This window comes from Eurytemora carolleeae, unplaced genomic scaffold (assembly GCF_000591075.1).
Source record: "Eurytemora carolleeae unplaced genomic scaffold, Eaff_2.0 scaffold76, whole genome shotgun sequence".
Taxonomy (NCBI): domain Eukaryota; kingdom Metazoa; phylum Arthropoda; class Copepoda; order Calanoida; family Temoridae; genus Eurytemora; species Eurytemora carolleeae.
This window is the reverse complement of record NW_019396128.1, coordinates 208,225-219,693: the sequence shown is the minus strand read 5'-3', so window position 1 is coordinate 219,693 and position 11,469 is coordinate 208,225. Positions and strand designations below refer to the sequence as shown.

The 11,469-nt window shown below is 33.4% G+C and overlaps 1 protein-coding gene across 1 annotated transcript in view; it reads left to right on the top strand.

The window, feature by feature from the left end:
- The first annotated feature begins 3,556 nt into the window (after nt 1-3,556).
- LOC111695781 (eyes absent homolog 2) overlaps nt 3,557-11,469 on the top strand; it is a 17,135-nt gene continuing 9,222 nt past the window's right edge. The window contains exons 1-6 of the mRNA XM_023465220.1: nt 3,557-3,736; nt 5,459-6,279; nt 6,536-6,614; nt 8,436-8,563; nt 9,445-9,500; nt 9,924-10,003. Coding sequence (XP_023320988.1) covers nt 3,702-3,736; nt 5,459-6,279; nt 6,536-6,614; nt 8,436-8,563; nt 9,445-9,500; nt 9,924-10,003 — 1,199 coding nt within the window. The 5' untranslated portion in view covers nt 3,557-3,701. The remainder of the gene's footprint in view (nt 3,737-5,458; nt 6,280-6,535; nt 6,615-8,435; nt 8,564-9,444; nt 9,501-9,923; nt 10,004-11,469) is intronic.

The window sequence follows — 11,469 nt, the reverse complement described above, 5'->3', positions numbered from 1 at the left end:
ATTTTATATTTTAAACTTTTATTTAACATAATTCATAGCTTGAAATTTCAACGATCTATGACATCGGGTTGCAAGGATATAAAGATGTTGGCATCAACTCATTTATTGTTATGTTATCTTTTGATCTTTTATACTTGTAGAGAAAAAAAGGTTTAAAGAGACAGCAGCCGTAATTTCACGTAACTTTTCATTTGTTCAATTCACATGCCGTGTAACCTTTGTCTGATGCCTACAGCCAACATCACATTAGAGGTACCCATTGGTTCCCTCCAGTCGTTTAGCAAGATATAGTGAACATATATACAAATATTTATATATGAGCGAAGAGTTATAGCCAGGGGGCTGGCTGGCTCTTAGTGTACACTTAGGACAGTTTACTGATAAAGGATATTAAGAGATTATGGCCTATTCATACAGTACACATATCAAATATGTGAAAATGTAATCCTGCACACGATAAAAGTGCAGTGGATTGCAATAGTCAAATGGAAAACAAATACTCCTGGTCGGATATGAAGTCGTCATTTTGAAAAAAAAATGCTATAGAAGTCCCTATGGTAAAAAGTTATGGAACAATGCTGAATTCTGATAATTTCCTCGATTGTTGCATTAGCAAACTCCGCGAGTCACTTTCCAGAGAAATCGCGATTAAAATAATCTACTTAAAAAAAAATATCTTGTGCCTTCGTAGTGAAACAGAGGTTTAAGGGTACCATTGTGAACCATTCATCCCTCTCTATTTAACGGACAAGTTGAAATTATGTGTTTACAGTTTTAACAAGTTTTTTCATTGAAACCCTATTTTTGCTTAAATGAAAATAAATATTTCTGTAATATACAGATTGATCTTTGAAAATGCAGAGTACATGGTCAGGAATAGATACATCAGTGTTCGTTTAGTATACGAGGAGGATAAAAGCATTTAATTTTCATAATTTTGATAATTCACATAATAGTTTCCTATGACCAGAATATTTCATTGATTTTTTATGTGGAAGATGGATCCCATGTCAGGCTGTGACATCCGTCTTGTGTTTACATTACCACTTTGAGTAAGTACACTGCAGTACAAAAGATGCGTACACCTCTGAAATAACTTTCTTTGTATTATAACCTTGATTATAAGTATAGGTATATCTACTAAGATTTAGAAGAGAAAAACTCTAAAAGTTCCTAAAATTTTAAAACAAAACTTCCTTTACTAGAAAACAAAAATAACAAGAAGAAAGCAAAATCATGACAGCATTGGAAAGCAGACATGAAAAATCAGGTTAATTCCCATATATTTAAAACCTGATGGTATACACCATTAGAGTTTGATGAGAGTAATTACCGTTAATTTAACGAAATGACAGACAGACGAGAAGACAGCTAATAACACATACAGATTGACAGACACTTTAACGGACGCATGGACAACCGTAAAAACTGAGGGTTGGGGGTAGAACACACATTAGCACAGCTGGATCCAGGGGGATAGGGTGTATTCAGAGTATTCAAAAATAAGAATACATTTAGAGACATCAACAGTTCGAAATATTTTCTCCACAATAAAACAAATCTAATCCCTATATCATTGCAATCTGAAAATGAAAATGAAAAAGTCAAAGTTTGAAACCTTTTAAAGCTAAACCCCTGTAATTTGTATGTAAAAGTAGATTTTAAGAAATAAACGCAAAATATTTAAATTTTAGTTTAGATAGAAATCTTAAATCTAAATTTTAGTCATATTTCCTTTTTACAGAAAAATATTTTGAATTTCTAGTTTTAAATAAATAAGTTTGCTTTGCTCATTCTTACCTCTCATACAATAAAATCAAAAATAAAGAAGCTACGAGGTCAGTAATGGTCTAGTGGAGTTCTAAAACGTTGTCGAACAAGAAATGTAAAACCATCTCTACAAATTATATATACTCCATGAGATTAGGACGGGTCCAACTCCTCAGTGTTCTCCAGGTTTTTAGGAACCACAAAACTATATCCTTCTCTCTCCTCTAAATCAACATAGGTACAGAGATTACAGAGATTAAGATCAACCCTGGATATTCACCAGATTGTACGTAGATCTGCGAAAAACTTTGACTGATAAAAAATTTCAGACAAAATATAGTTTCCAGCTAAATTGTCCTTTTGATGCTGCAGAAAAAGCTTGTAGTGTAATAAGTTTCGGGTAATACAATATTCTATAAACTTGTAGTATGTTGTACATTATTAATGATCAATGTTGTAAACTTCTAAGTATAAAAATCATTATTCATTCCAACAGCGATTTAAATGAATAATAGCATGATAAGCTTAATCATGTGATATATAGAATTACGTACATTTTAAACTACATGTGTTTGGTGTCTATTCTGAACCAATAAAATTGCATGGCAGTAACATCTATCTTTCTATCTAGCGCATTATCCAATTAGAGATAAATCCTTACATCGGTGCTATAACAGTAAATGGAAATTTTTACCTTTACTGAAACTATAGTGGCTTGTGTCCCTGTGTGGCATTTAGAGCCAGGTGGGTTCATACAGTTTGGGAGGAACTTTTAAAAGTACGACATTTACTAGTATCCATATAATAAAGCTCTTCACTCAAATATATTTATATATTATAAATGTTTATTAATAGTTGGCCAAATTGGATGATATTTTTTTACAGGAAATCCGTGGGTACCCCGAGGGAATGACATAGGAACAATAATCATTAAACCATAATTTAATACCACGCACCTCTCACCCTTTAGTAAAAGTAAATTAAACCTAAAGTCTGACCGCGTCAACCTTGTTGCACCGGCTAGTCCTAATGAGTATCTGCTTTATTCACCCAATGTCCGGGCGATAAAGTATAAACTGGGACCGGAAAGGTTGACCCGGCTCGGATAAATGTACTACGGCTGCCCTTGGCGCGGGTAAACCTGGACAACGCGGGATACTCTACCTACTTTCACATTTACACAGAAACCAATTTTGATTTTTTAATTTTTAAATCTTTTTTTAAAATTCCGTAGAAAGAAATTCGTTTTAATCGACTTACATATGTGTTTTTTAAATTATATAAACATTTTTATTTTTATTATATTTATACTGCAGCAGGGATCAATGCATTTTTAAGTCTGTTTAATGTTTAATATTTATAATAATAACAAACAAATTATAAAATGCATCCTTTGATATATTTATAATATTACATGCTCGCGGTTTGTTTAAAAGTGCTAAGAATTTTTAACTTCACTCTAGATCATTAAAAAAAAGATTTTTTATATCAATGCAAATTTTTTTATTATCGATTTTTTTTCTTGCTAAGAGATGTTTTTAAGAGTCTGGGACGTCTGTCAGATTTAGTTTAGGTTGAAAATAATTGAACAACATTGCAACGGTTTCTTCTCCCTCACATCGTTATTTTTATACACGCCAACCAATGAGGGCTCTGCATGAACCCACGTGACTAGCAGCGACCAATGAGAAGACCGGATAGGGTTGGGTTCGGAGCGGGGAGAGCGGGTTTGAGATGAGGGGCGGAGTAAAGTTGGCGGCCTAGATCCAGTAGTAGTTTCCAGTTCTCCGAAACCTGAGAACCTAGTCTTTGCTGCGAGTGCAAAATTTCACTATTTTGAAATTTTAGCTCCGATAGTTAGATAGTAACGTGATACTACGTATATAATTGCCCAGTATTGAAGGCAGAAAGTGATAATTCATAATATTTTTATGACATCCCTAGCCAAACACTGTTCGGACGAGGGGTTGGTACTTCAAATATTTCACAGAGCACAGTTTTCAAATTGCACAGTTTTCTTGTTCTAGCACATTCTCTTTTTTACTCTCTCTCTAACCCAGGCTCAGGTGAGGTCTAATGTACAGTCATGGCTGTAGTAAAAAAATCCCCAATTCAAAATTAAAAAATCCGCAACTCTGAGTTACAAAAATCGTAATTTTAAATCATAAAGATCCGCAATTTTTAGTCTTAAAAATCCGCCAATATCTTTATTCCTGCTAAAAATAAAATTAAAATAAGTTTAGACGGTTAAATGTTCAAATACTAAAACATTATTCATTCTGAAGGAATTTAAAGAATTTGAGTTTCTTAAATTTTCCAAAAAAGTGCATCTCATGAGAAAAGAAAGCTTTGTCTGTTCGAGGTTACACAAAAGAAAACATCTCAAAACAAATGTTAAAAGTTTCCGGGGTTAAAACAAAATTTATTGAACAATTTTTACTTTCTAGTAAAAAAAATATTAGTTATTCTTAATTATTCTTATTCGTCCAAAATAAATATATTAATTACATGTTTTAAACATCCATATAAAGTCAGTCATTTGAAAATAAAAAAAACTCACTAACAAATAAAATATTGTCAGTCCCAATCCGTCCTTATCCGTAATTTTCTCCGGTCGGACGGTTTGATTGTAGAATAACTACGGGTCTAAAGTTTGGCGGCAGAATTATGACCCAACCCATGGATGATATTGAAGGAGAAGGTTTGGACTGTTTATCAGGCAGGGGGTTTATAGTGTGTAGCTTTATTCGTGTTTTCTTGGTGGTGGATTTTTACTTGTAAATACACTCTTAAAATGTTGATAAGTTTAAAACACCTGTTGTGCGATATTAAATAATTTTTTTCCAGACAGAAGAAATAAGAATTGTACCAGAGCAGTATATGAGTTTATTTTATATACAATTGAGTCACAAACTTTGATTTTCAAATTCTAATTTATCTTTGCAACCTGTCGTAGACCTTATATATTTCAAACTAAGAATTGTGCTGAATCAAATAGTTTGTTTAATTTAAAAAAGGTTTACACAATCAGGTTGAAAAGATTTAAGGATTTAACAATTTGAGTTTGTAATAACGACTCAATTCTTAAGTTTAAACACCCTTACGTCGTTTCAAGAAATATAGACAAATTTGCTCAGTTTTTCATAATTATAAAAATGTTAAACCCACTCGCTGTCTTGGCTGATTCGGAATAAAATAATTAAAGATGAAATTTTCAAATCTCAAAATCCATAAATAAAAAGCGTAAGATATCATCCCCATATAACTTTTGTATTTCAAATAAATGCCTTGAAATTAGGACTAATAGAAAATACTAGAAATTTACATTTAATTAATGGTGAAATGGGTTCGAAAGTGAAGTTTTACTGAACATTAAATCAGGAAATATAATTAGCAAAAACTCCTAATATTCATGGGTTTATTCCACTAAAATGTAATCTTTGGTACACTCTCTTAATCCTAAAATTTGCATAAAATATTATTGGTTTTGGGTTGAACAATGGGAGGCAAATATTCAGTGCTCTTTTGTCCCCTGGATCGTCTGAACCTAATCTTGTCTCTCTCTTTTCATTCCAGACAATTTCACGTCAAAGGATGGTTTAGTTTATCCTACGGGATCAGAATATATATACACCGCACATGTTCAATCCATCGTTTTCATATGGTAATTCATGTTCTTTGTTCCTAGGTCCCAGGAGAACAGGAACCCAAGACCAGGAGAAGAGAAGGACGAACCAACCTGCACCTCTCCTCCTCCCTATCCTAGATCACCAACCGGTCCATTCGTATTCAAGGATTATGTGAACCACAGTTCGGACCACGAGCTAGGACGGGTTCATTCGCCACATTTAGCTTTTCGAACTTCGAGTCCAACTTTCGAGCATCCTAGTCTTGTCAGTGCTTTCTCAGACGAAGGACGGTTTACGTCGTCAAGTCCTCAAGGGTTTAGTCTAGAGGATCCAAGTTATCCCCCGGAGGAATCCAGGTTCTCTAGTGTTTCTCCTCCCTTGTTCCGTCTCTCTGAAGTCTGCTCACCAGTGCCGGAGTCAGAAACCCACTTTACTCCGCTAGATTCGTCCTCGCCGAGCCACAAGGACGAGTCCTCGTCTTTCCGTCTCTCCGACCTCTCCGAGCCTGGTTACAAGCTTGATCTACAGTCTGGTCAGCTCCAGATACACCTAGATCTGTCCAGTGGAGACGTTCTCAATCTTTCAGCTCTACCAGAAGGAGACACAGATTCTCCTCACCCGGAGCAGGATTCATCCTTCATCCAACCTACATACTATGAAATGAGTAGTACAGTTTCTAGCATGGAGGATTCGGAAACATCACAAACCATCTATCCATACTTTAACAGTACTGGAGGTTCAGGTTCAGCTCCTCTCTCCGCCAACTCTTCTAGTCCATACAATCTCTCCAACCGGTACAGCGACCTGTACTCTTCTCCTAGTCTTTACAGTCAATACTATCAGTCTGGATATCCATCCTGGGCGGGGGCTCAAGCACCAGGTTAACAAATTATTTTGAAGTTCTTAAAAATTCAAATAAAGAAATTGAGTCTTTGACACAAACTCTGATTTTCTTATCTCTATTTCTATGCTACCCAATATCATAAACCTTTCAAGTTATTTATTCTGCAACTTGAAATATTTAAGGTTTACACCATCAGGTTACAAGATATAGGGATTTGAAATTTGGAGTTTGATGAAATATAAAAATCCTGAAATGATTAAAACATGGATTTAATCCTTTTACCTTGCTCCAGGTGGATTCTCGAGTAAAGCTAGTGATTATGGATCCAGTTACTATGGAGGATACTTCTACCAATCCAGTAATCCATACAGGTATACTTAATCCATACAGATATACTCAATCCATGCAGATATACTTAATGAATACAGGCATACTTAATCCATACAGGTATACTTAATCCATACAGATATGCTTAATCCATACATATACTTAATCCATACATATATACTTAATCCATACAGATATACTTAATCCATACAGGAATACTTAATCCATACGGGTATACTTAATCCATACAGGTATACTCAATCCATACAAGTATAATTAATCTATACAGATAGGTTTAATCCATACAGATATACTTAATCCATAAATATTTACTTAATCCATACGGGTATACTTATTCCATACAGGTATACTTAATCCATACAGATATACTTAATCCATACAGGAATACTTAATCCATACAGGTAAACTTAATCCATACAGGTATACTCAATCCATACAAGTATAATTAATCTATACAGATAGGTTTATTCCATACAGATATACTTAATCCATACAGATATACTTAATCCATACATATTTACTTAATCCATACGGGTATACTTATTCCATACAGGTATACTTAATCCATACAGATATGCGTCATCCATACAAATATACTTATTCCATACAGGTATACTTAATCCATACAGATATGCTTAATCCATACAAATATACTTAATCCATACTGATATGTTTAATACATACTTTTTTACTTAATCCATACAGATATGTTTAATACAAACTGGCATACTTAATCCAAACAGACTTACTTAATCCATACAGATTTGCTTAATCCATACAGATTAATAATACTATTTACCACAGTGAAAAAGATTCGTTCCTATTGACAGCGTACTTCAAATTAAAAAAAAAAGATTAAAATGTTAAAATTTTTAATTTACTCTCCTTTAAACATGTTTTACCGGAAGTTTTCCATGCGAAGAAAAACATTTTAGTTTTGAAAATGTCAGATTTGAAGACAAGAGAGGCAGGATTGGAGGGGGGGGGGGGGGGGGGGGGGGGGGGGGGGAAGTGGAGAAATGGGTTTGGGGAAATCTCTCCTAAAACTGCGCAAAAAATGTTCCAAGAATATTTCTCTGATCCACAAAATTCTAAATTTTTGCAAACGAAATTAGCATCGTGACCTGCAAACATCTTGACAAGTGAAATTCTTTTTTAAAAATTGCAAATTAATAAAAATTTAACATTTCTTGTTGATTATCAAACTTATTATGTTTAATTCACCAATTAATCTTTAATTGCAATTTCGTTAAATATATTTAGAGCAAAATGTTTCTTTTTAAATTCAATTTAATATTATTTGTCTCGTACAATGTAAAAGTGTTTTTCGAAGGAGGGGGGGTATTTTAACTTTAAATGGGCTGACCAGCGAACGAATGACCTCCAAACTGAAGAATTGCTTGTCAGATTCAAGGTGGTACTATTTGAACCTTTATCTGAGAAACAATGAGAAAGATATCGTCGTGTCATATGTTAACAATATACAGTGGTCAGCGTTATATTAAAACAATAAAGACGACTTTTTATGATTAACCGATTTTACAAGTAAACAAAAAGAGAAGCTGTTAATTAACCACTTCTCTTGTCTCTTGTCTCTGCTGTTTAAAAGCGTGGAAGAAATAAAAAAAATAGAAAGTCATCTTCATTGTATTTATATATACGACGACGGCTGAACTTCTTTGCTTCTGCTTTATAAATCCGCAAATCAAGTTATTATTTAAGATAGAAAAAGAAGAATATCTTAAAAGAAGTTTTCCCGGTTGTTGATGTGAATCAGACATTAAAAACTTCCATTTCCCTTTTTTCGTCATATTTTAGCATTAAATATAACTTATTAATCCTAGTTATATGGCTGGGTCCAGTTCTCCTTCACCTAGTAGTGCTCCAACCATCTACCAGCTCTCCAATATACCTCCTCCATCCTCACTCACAGAGGGAGCAACCATAGACTCAGATCTTCTCAAAACTACAGGTTCTTTAAAAACATTTGTTTAAACATAGGAAAATAAAAGAACTGAACTAGGAACTTTAGAATGGGATACCTTTAATCCCGACTGCTTAATCCGAATATCCAATGTGGACACTTTTAATTGTTGATTAATCCATTCTTTTTTGAACATAGTAGAGAAAATCCAAAAACTGTTTTTTTTTCAAAATTAGAGAGTGCCCACGTTTCTGCATATTAAACTTAAATGGCGCACAAAATTTCAAATTTCCCGGCTTCTGATACCCGACTCTGATTGGTTGAATTTTATACACTTTTCAGGATACAAGTACAAGATTAAGTTAGTCTCGATATTATGAAAAAGAGAGGATCAAGTATCGACCTCGATATCCACCATTCTAAAGTTCCAAGCTCTGAACAATTCTTCTAGATCAAACAGTTTACGTCTAAAATGTCAAAGGTTTACACATTCAAGTTAAAAATATAAAGATATTAGAAACTTAGAAAAAAATGAAGATATAAATATTCTTATTTTTCTGTTTTTGTAAGATAGGTCAGACGAGCGCCATTTTTTTTTTTTTGACGAAATAGATTTCAATTGGTTCAAACTCTAACATCTATAATCTATATATAAAGTAGTAATCTTCTGTTTGTTTGTTGGATGTACGATCATAAACTCAGGAACCCGTGGACCAATTTGCCTCAAATATTTTGAGGGGGGAACTCGGGAGAACCACAGGAATGGTAGCTTGGTTCTGAAATTCTAAATTGAGTGGGTTATAGAGAAACAATACCTAAAATCGTAATCAAAGACCAAGGGCGGGTAAATGGCGGAGATAATGAGTAACCTGGACAACGCTGGGTCCCCAAGCTAGTATATATATATAATATATAAATCCTATATTTAGGATCACGAGGACGGAGTAAGCGGAGAAACAGTGGTTCTCCGGACCCGGAGAACCAGGTAAACACAAATCCGGGAAATCAATTTGGAAGAAAATCCGTGAATTTTGTCTCTCACGTTTATCCGTTTTCCAGCAAATCAGATATGCATCGGGACAGTGGGAGTAAAAAACATGAATCTAGCATCTCATCATTTGTGAGAAGTCTTACCATTTACATTTCTATATCTTCGATTGATGATTTTTGCTTCACAATAATCTGAAATGTTTGTCCATCTTAATTTACGGTCAGACCCATAAAACTTGGAAAATGACGACTGTAAGACTCAATTTATGATTTTAAAAAGTTCTATTATCATGAAACACTGCAATTGCGCAATGTACACAGACACAAATTTGCATGTCGAATTCCTATTTCAAATGTTTATAAGTTTCACTGTAAAATTAAAATTTTCTTAAACTTTTTTGTATTTTTTGTATTTAAGGTTGAACGTGTATTTATCTGGGATTTAGATGAAACCATAATTCTTTTCCATTCTCTTCTCACTGGAACATTTGCTACAAAGTAGGTTTATTTATAACATATATATATATATACACTTGGAATTTTAGTTGTTCAAAGAATTGTAACTACTGAGGATCGTCATGATAGACGTGAAACATTATGTTTAGTATAATTTTTTTTTTTAATAAAAATGTGAAGTTAAAAACTGAAATATATATATGTATATGTATATATATACTTTGCTTGTTTGCCTGTCTGTTTGAATCTATAAATATCGAAACGGCTGAACCGATCGGTCCAATTTTGTTGGCAAATTCGCACAATTCCCATTTATTTATTTCAAAAATGCGTTAAACCGAAAAATCCGTGAAATACGGTTTCAAATAAAAATGACAGCTTTAAAGAGCAACGGTTCACAGCTGAAATTGCTATTAGAAAAAGCCTAATTTTTTTATTTGGTGTATACTTGAAATGAAATAGGTATTATTTACTCATTTGAAAATATATTTCAGTCTGGGTCAGTTCTAACGATGTAACAACAATCAAAATCAAACATAAAAAATAAAACATAAGTTAAAAAAGCACAAGAAATTCAGACTTTTTAAACTGGTTGTCAAAAAAAACTAACTCAATTAATGATTTGTAATAAATATAATTTGCCAATATTCACTTTTACAAACGTGTTAAAATTATTAATTATTAAAATTATATATTGGCATTATTCTCAAATTCAGGAGCTGTAAACTGTAAACTGTAAAAACTTATTTGGAAATATGTTTAAATATATATTCATATATATTTATTATTTATATATATGTCAATAAGTCATATCCCTCCCCCCCCCTAAGCAGTCGCAGATATCAGATTCAAAGTTACCGCAATTACCCCAGGGGGAAACGGTTAAACGAACCCCCATTAATTCCCGGGGTGGTCAACGTAAAGGGAATCATGAATCAACATTATATCGACTTACAAAATGAGTATGAAAAAATTAACAAAAAAGGCATGGATGAAATATTGTCAAAAACTAAATTGATCGCTAATCTGATTTATCAATGTCATGAATGTCATTAACATAGCAAAATGGGCTCATGAAAACTCTGAACCCCCCCCCCCCTCATGTGTAGATGTACTGTTTACACGCATTTTTCTAGATTAGGACATGTTAAAGAGATAGAAAGATAGTTATGAAGAAGAATATAAGGGGGAGCAGACTACAGAGTGCTTTTAAAGAAATTACCGAAAGCTTGGCACTTAATTCTAACTGATTTTATTGAGGGTGCAGGTGGACTAATATTTTTTTATATCCATCCGTCAGGGTTGAGAGCTAGGAGCTATAGGAGAGCTAGGAGACTGAATTAGATTAGGTGCTGATAGATTTTTAACGGCCCACAAGAAATATTAATATTTCATAAATATCTTCAAAATTTTACAAATCTCAAGAAAGAATATATCACATTTTTTTTTCTTAACACACCCTCCTTCCCACCCTATTTTCTTTTTATTCTCGCAATTTGGCCTTTCAG